Source organism: Octodon degus, unplaced genomic scaffold (genome assembly GCF_000260255.1).
Source record: "Octodon degus isolate 3935 unplaced genomic scaffold, OctDeg1.0 scaffold00089, whole genome shotgun sequence".
Taxonomy (NCBI): Eukaryota; Metazoa; Chordata; class Mammalia; order Rodentia; family Octodontidae; genus Octodon; species Octodon degus.
In genome coordinates this window covers 1,315,211-1,323,128 of record NW_004524665.1, presented here as the reverse complement: position 1 = coordinate 1,323,128, position 7,918 = coordinate 1,315,211, and the positions used below count along the sequence as shown (strand labels likewise).

The 7,918-nt window shown below is 40.9% G+C and overlaps 1 protein-coding gene across 28 annotated transcripts in view; it reads left to right on the top strand.

Annotated features, from left to right (window-relative positions):
* The window catches only part of Trip12 (thyroid hormone receptor interactor 12), a 164,240-nt gene extending 163,295 nt beyond the window's left edge, over window positions 1–945 (top strand). For all 28 annotated transcript variants that reach the window (XM_023722106.1, XM_023722107.1, XM_023722104.1 and 25 more), the window contains one exon: window positions 412–945. In XM_023722106.1, coding sequence (XP_023577874.1) covers window positions 412–608 — 197 coding nt within the window. In that variant the 3' untranslated portion in view covers window positions 609–945. The remainder of the gene's footprint in view (window positions 1–411) is intronic.
* Window positions 946–7,918: the final 6,973 nt, after the last annotated feature.

Genomic DNA, 7,918 nt, shown 5'->3' with positions numbered 1-7,918 from the left:
TAAATAAATAAATATTTTTAAAAAACTTAGTTCACTGAGGTGAGAATGCATTCTAAAAATAACTAAGTCAAATCCTACTTGGGAGGCTGAGGCAGGAGGATCCTGGGAGTTCAAGGCCATCGTGGGCTACATAATGAGTTCAAAGCAAGCCTGAATTCCATAGTGTGAGACCTTCTTTCCAAAAAAATCAGAAGATAAGTTGTTGTATCCAAGTTAAACAATGATTCTAAGTAATAAGATTAAAAAGCAGGTTCTGTGTCCTGAGCACATATTGAAAGTGTGGCTGCCTAGCGAACAAGCAAGAGTAATACCGTGCAAGGCAGCAGAGAAGCAGTGTAGTGCTTCTGATGGTGGTAGCATTTGAGGAAAACTCACCAAGTTTCTTGGTCTTTCTTCCTTCCCTGTACTCAGGTTTCCGGAGCCTGAATCCACCTTTGACAATTGTCCGGAAGACATTTGAATCAACAGAAAACCCAGATGACTTCTTACCTTCTGTAATGACTTGTGTGAACTACCTTAAGTTGCCGGACTACTCAAGCATTGAGATAATGCGTGACAAACTATTAATAGCAGCAAGAGAAGGGCAGCAGTCGTTCCATCTCTCCTGATCACAGCAAGAAATCAGTGTCTGCCTGTTACAGCAAAAGAAAAATCATGATTTCTTTTCTAAATGTATCACCTCAGTCAAGGAAACATGTTACGCCTTCTTGTAGGAAAAACAGCTTGCAGATTATAAAAGAGACACTTGGTTGATACTCATTAATGGCCCCGTGGACTTAAAGTGATCAGGCCCTAAAACGTTGTTGTGATGAGGTTTCTTTAGCAAGTTCTTGTTTAAATTATCATTTATTTGATGAGTGACGTTTTTAACTTGCTTTGCTGTGTGAAATTTAAAAAGGGATGTTTTTTCCAGGCTGAAACAATAAATGTCGCTGTGCAGTTTAATTCTGGGCTGTGTGTATCCATCTAGCTAAGTCTTCACTTTTGTTTCCTCCAAAGACAACTACTGTGCTTAAGGTGCAGAAATCAAAGCTCACGTGTATTTGATAGCTATCGTTTGGTAGGTGAGCTCCATGTACTTTCCACTTTAATTTTCTCTCCCTGGCTCATTCTTGTTTGTGTGGTTCACAGGGGTGGGTGGGGCGGGCTGGCTGGCTGTAACACTCAGTTTCATTTTTTTCTTCTCATCTGTGTGTTTTTGTTGTCCCACATCCTCTCAAATTTAACATGTAATTTAAAATACCTTCAATTGAAATTTGCTGTGGATATAATTCAGCCTTTGTAACGAGGTAGACTTTTCTTGAAGCTTAGTTTAAGTACAGTTCTGCCTGGCCTTTTACCAGATGGCTTGCCAGCACTGTTTACATGGCGTCCGGGCTGCCGCAGCCTCTGGAGAAGCAAGGAGAGGTCAACCATTTCTTCTGGACAGGTCAGAACCTGTGGCTTGGGCAGCTGAGGTTTATTCAGTGGCCAGAACATTCTAAATAGATCAGCCATTTTCATTCTCTGTTGGGTGTGAAGTATTTTTTCCTCTCAATTTTGTTTTCATTTCTGTTCTCAGTTTTCTCTCTTTTTCACTCAGTCCTTACCCTTTGCCCAGTGCTGACTTGGGACAAACAGCTGAGCCCTTGTCTCCACACAGATAGAAGCATCTGTAAGCAATGTTGTCCATTTGTTTTCTGTGCTGATCTCTCAGATCTGCATCAGGTTAATGTTTTTACCTGAGAATAAAAGTTTGCTTTACTTTTTGCTTATAGTTCTCTGTTGTACATGTAATGTTCTAGAATAGCCATTTTCTAGTACAAGTAAATCACTGCACCCCCATGATTCGAGTCATGGCTGATTTGGCTATCTGTGTAAGCAGTTTGTAGTAATAGCAACTTGAAAATATAAAATGGGGGGAGTGGGAGGAGCTGCTTTGCTTCCAGAAGTTCAAAATTAAGCCTGTTGTATACAGTTGACATTTCCCATATTTCACCATTTTGAAAATAATAAGTGAACCTTTTTTTTTTTTTTTTTTTTTAATTCAACTTTGAGAAATCGGTCTTACTGACTTCCAAAGTCTTAACTGACACAAAAACCTGTTCTCGTTGCACTGCCCCAAAGGAGCTTGGTTACTAGATTTACTGTGTTATTTCATCATTTCACACCTGAGTGGCCTCCCATAGTAGCACCCCCTCTGGACAGTACCTCAGCTTTAGGCAGGGAAGAGCTGAGGAAGGGACTGGAGGGTGCTTGGGCCTACAGAGGCCAATGCGTGACCAGCTTTATTCGGAAGTCCAAGAAGGGATTTGGGTTTCTGCAGTCCTGCCACTGGCAACATAGGAGCTAAGCAAATCAAGTGAAGTTTAAAAAGGCCAAACCAATTTGTTTCCAGTTCTTTCAAACCAAGCACAAAGGATTTTTGTATGAATATAGCACTTTATTCCTCTTTTTTAAAAGAGTTGTTAAAAATTTGGATGTGTATAACAGTAATGTTTTCTATTCAGATACCTCTTTCTGCACTTTCCCCATGTTGTAGCCTGGGCGGACCCAGCTTCCTTGACCCAACACCAACTAGGACATGTGATGCTCTGGACTCAAACCTGGGGTTGCAGTGTTTCAGCAGCATTAGTGGATGTTTGTTTAAAAATCTTTCAGTCTGTAGATCGTTCCATCATTAATGTGTGGAACTTGTTTCAATTTGGAGCAGAAAACTTCTAATCTTAACACACTCCCTCTTGGCAGAGGCCTTAGTACTGCATCATGGGGAAAGAGAACAAACTCCATATGCTGTTTCTCCAGATATGCCTTAAGTTATTTTCTCAGTAATGCTCTGAACAGTACTGACATAGTAGTGTGCTTTAAACACAGGTAGTGAGCGACTTGTCTGATTCTTTGAGATGGGGTCAGCCAGATATGAGTCACAGGTGACACTTTCTGTTGTCATTTAGGCAGTGACTGCTTTCTTGTGCTTTATACAAAGATCAGTGTACTTCATTTAGAAAAGGAAGCAAGAGGTGGTTAAGTATCTCTTCCTACAGTGAACTATGAATTCTAGATGGTCCTTGGTGAGTTCCGTTCACTTGACCTTTCTCATAGAAACTTTGCACAGCTTCTCGGCAGCATAGAGCCTTCCTCCAGACATGAATTTCCTCTCCATCTGTGACGTTGCAGTGTGCTATAAACGTTCCTCTTGCCTGAGTTAGACGCCTAGAAAGGAAAGCAGTGGTGCAGCTGCCTGGATGTGACCACTCCCAGTTGTGGGGTGACTTCCCCAGGGCACGCACTTCATGTGGAAAGGCCAAAAGGCCAGGGACAGAGCACCAGTTTCTGCATCCACAAATTACACCTGACTTAGCTTCCCACAAGAAGGATTGTTGCAGACAGATTGGTTCATCGGGCATTGAGGTTATGTTCTCAGTTCCTACCAGTAAGTACAAGCTCGGGAATGGGAATGTCATTGCTATTCCAAGGGAAAAAAATGTAAGAAAGGAGAGTTGATAGGAAAACACAAAGTGCATTCCTAAGCCAAACCCCTTTTGGAAATTTCTGAATGTTTTTGTTCATTTTCCGTTAGCAAAAATGATCACAATTTGTTAGGCGTTGGGGTTTTGGGGGTCCGTTTTGTTTCCCCTGTTGTAATCAGTTGTTTGGACATGTCATACTCTGTATTTATAATTCTCTGATAAATGGTTTTGTGTGAGTCTTAGGTTTAACATTGCAGTCGTTGACATACATGGTAAAAACCTGGTGGACAAAATCACTGAAATTCTTTTGTTACCTCAAAAAAAAAAAAAAAAAAAAAAAAAAAAAAAAAAAAAAAAAAAAAAAAAGACCACAGAGAAAACAAAATTGGCTGTTTTCTGAGAACTTCAAGGTAATTCTTACGCAAGAAGAAGTCTTTAGCTCTTAAAGACTTGTTCTGCATGAAAATGACATTCTCTAATTGTCAAAGACGTTTTATTTTTACTACAAGCCTGCTCATATTACCAAACACTCCCAATCGCTGATCTGTGTAAAGTGGTTTTTTTTTTCCTTTTATCTGAAACAGTGATTTATATGAACTGTTGGAATAATGAAACCTCAAACTACAAATGTATATGTAAAATTGCATAAATGCACTGACTTCCTTCTCCCTGACTATATTTTTAATAAACAACCTTATCCTATATGGTCAATTTTATTAAATTATGTAAAACTGCAGGGCTTTTCTAAGACACAGTATTCGTATATGTGCACGGTTTGGGGAAAGCTCATTTTGGTAATCTAGAAGGGATCATCTGGAGCAGACAGTGGAGACACGTTCGGAGGGCCTCCCTGTTTGTGGAGAGGTTTGCACCTGTGTAAGATACTCCTGGGGCTGGAAGGCACTTGAAAATGAACAGAGAGCACAAACTCCGGGTTAAAACCTCAAAAGTTGCTGTTCTGGGTTTTCATGACTGGGCTTTTCTTGGGTGAACTATTTCTGAAACGAGTAGAATTCAGTACAGAAAACAAGAGATGGACATTTTTAAAGAATGATGACTGATTTTTGAGGGTGTGCAGAGTCCTTTTTTTGCGATTTTTAAGTGAATGAATAAATGAAATACAGATACACAAGATCTACTCATATATTGTCTTGGAGTGTAACTGCCTAAGGGAAAATATATTTTCTCTCTGAATCTCCTTGTGTGTAAAATGACAACACATGGGAGGTGCTACTAAATGCAATCCTACAAGAAGACATTGACAAAGTTCATAATGAGATGCTGTCTCAGATAACAGTGCTCTGTTTAGGGGCTGGGTCACACACTTCAGATTGGAACGGTTGTGCAAATTGCTTTTGGCAGTTAATGGCTTATATGGGTGAAGTTGTGTATTGTTTTGAAATATGGTGTTACTGAGTTGCCCAGGCTTGCTTTGAAGTTGAGATCCTCCTGCCCAAGTAGCTGGAGATGATGGACATCACTGCCTGAAATGGCAAAGAGGCACCATGCGATCATAGAACTAGCATAATTTTTGACTTTAGAATGACTTTCATATTCTAAATGGACAAGTTTCTCAAGCTTTCTGAGTCTCTCTGTTCCCTAATCTGGAGGGACTAATTCTTAACCCCAGGCTTATTGAAGATTATGAATCACTTCTATGGGTCTTCATTAGGAGCAGTCATTCCATAAGTCTATTACAGGATTAAAATGCAAATGACTGGAGCCGGGTTCAATCTCCAGTACCATATGCTGTGCTGGCCCCAGGCACCAAGCTAGCCACCAAAATCAGGTGTGGTGGTGTGCGTCTGTAATCCCAGCGCTGGGGAGGCTGAGACAGGAAGAGTACAAGCTGCGTAGTGAGACGCTGCACCAGATAAATTAAAAGATTAATAAGGATGACATTCAGCGAGTTAATTTTTCACACTTAGCTGAGAAGTCATTTTCCCATTATATAGAATATATTACATAATTAAATTATATATATATTATATCATCAGATCTGTTTTTAAGGCTTGTATTTCCACACCGTGCCATTTGAATGTTAGAGAGTTTTTATGATTCTGCTCCAGTAAATGTTACCAGAACTCTTAAGACGCTTTGCTGCCTGCCCAACCCTTGCCTGCCTTTTTCTTGAAAGGCAGTTATAGAAGCTCTCTGAGTTGTTCAGTGGGAAGCAAAGCAGCACAGCGGGGGTGCAGGGTCCAGGACTGCTGTGGAGACAGGAGGCTTTCCTTTCTGAGGCAGACTCAGACTCGGTTCCCTTGTCTGTGGGAACTCTGCACGTTTACGTACATTACCAGTGAGGTATGCAGTAAGGAAAGGCTGGCACAGAGCCTGGAACAGTAGGCAAGGCCAGGAACAGGCAGAACACCTGGCAGAGGGCAGGGCTGAGCTGAGTGACCCTGGGGCCCAGGGAAGCATGGAGGCTCCTTGCTATGACCTAGAGCAAATGGGCCTGCCTGTCTGCCTCTGTGTGTCGGAGGTTGCAGCAAGGGAGGGTAACACAGCAGTAAATGTGCTGCCAGCCCTGGTCCAGCCCCATAAATGGCCAGGGTCCCAAGACCTTATCTCTGCTGTAGACATGTGTAAATCCCAAAGATGTGTGAGGCCAAGAGGCTACTTGCCTTCCTGTCCAGTCCCCGTGGAAAAGCCGAGGAGCAGAGATGGTAGTATGCTGAATCAGACCTCAACCCAAAGGAAGACCATCAGGGTTCCTCTGTGCCCAAAGAGACAGGATATAATGCGAAAATCTTAAGTCAGGTGTTGGCCCCTCTATTCATCCTTACTGCTTGTTTTCTCTTCATTCTCCACCCCTTCAACAATAGCAAGAGCCTTCTTGCTACGTGGAGTTGGGTAAGAAGGTTGGGAAGAAAATAGAGTAAATATTCCTGGCTTCCAGATTTTTAAGAATAGTTATCATGCACAGCAGTTTTATAATTTTGATGTTTTCATTGTGCAATTGGGAGGCCTGACCTGAGAGTGACCTGAGAGAGAACTTCATGACTGCCCGCTGCAAACAATGGACATCCCACTACTAATGGTGGCCCGCCCTCTGCAAATAAAGAAGGACCGTGAAGAAATTTAGGACCGGGCCTGACATCTGCTTTCCTGATGCCAGGTCTATCATACCCTTGTAGTGATTATCCATGCAGCTTTGACTTTGAACTTTCCATCCAGATTCTTTGACACTGTATATATTCTTAGCCTTCCCTCCAGATAGCTATGGCTGTCACTGACGTCGGCCTGCATGTATGTAGGTGGAATAAAATCTGGTATTTCCGAAATCCTCAGGTGTTGCCTCCAGTAGCCATTCTCTAACATAAATAAACCAAACTGCTTTTTGGCAGAAGATAAGAGTATAGGTAGGGCAGGGACTAGTGTCCATTTTTTATAGTATTTAATATCAAGGGCTTGGTTTTTTTCCGTATCTGTGGTTAAGGCTCAGTACAGAGAACAATAGACATGATTGACCACAGATGGAAAAGGAGGAGAAAAATGTGAGAATGACTTTGCTGTCAGCAAAGGGAGATAAAAATCTGGCCACCAGCATCGTAGGTAGAAAAAGCAGGAGATGAGGATGAAATTGTGAAGAGCCAGGCATGGTAGTACACTCTTGTAATCCCCGCACTTGGGTGTGGGATGGGCTGAGGCGAGATCACAGCTGCAGCACAGCTTGAACAACTCCATGACTTAGACTGAAAGTAAAATGTCACAAGGGGCTGGGGATGTAGCTTGGCGGAGAGGCTCTGGGTTCAATTACCATTGCACAAAGAAGACAGTGTGATGTGGACAAAATAAAAATGAACACTTACATTGTGCAAAAATTGCACCTAGTGATGACATTAATTGAAAAAAAGAAATGCAATAGAACAGGATCACAGCTCAACATAGGTAGTATGAGTAAGTATTATTTTGTGGAACTTTTATTTCAGTTACAAATATATGTATATTCCTTTAATATAACTTTTGGGAAGAAATCTAAAGGGAATAGTTGTGTCATGTTCATAGCAGAACAATTTACAACAGCTAAATCTTGCAAACAGTCTTTATGTTCATCAGCAGATGAATGGGCAAGTAAAATGCGCTGTTTACACACAGTGAAGTCCTATGCTAGCATAGAGAAAGAAAATCGAGGCACTCAGAGGTAAATGGATGCAACTTGAGAATGTAATGTTAAGTAAAGGAAGTCAGACACAAAAGCCCAAAGACCGCAAGGTACCATCTATATGGCGAAGCAGAAGAGATAAATAGGAAGATAAAAGAGAAGTTCATATACTCCCCTGATTTACATATTCTCTTGGTTCAAAATATTTTAATTTATATGCAAATTTGTTTCATTTGTACTACTAATCTTATTTCACTAAAAAAAATTGTTTCTTCTTTTTGACTTATGTCTTATACTCTTGACTAACTACTTTGACAATATATTTTTTTTATATTTTATTTTATTTTTTTAAATTTATTTAGTG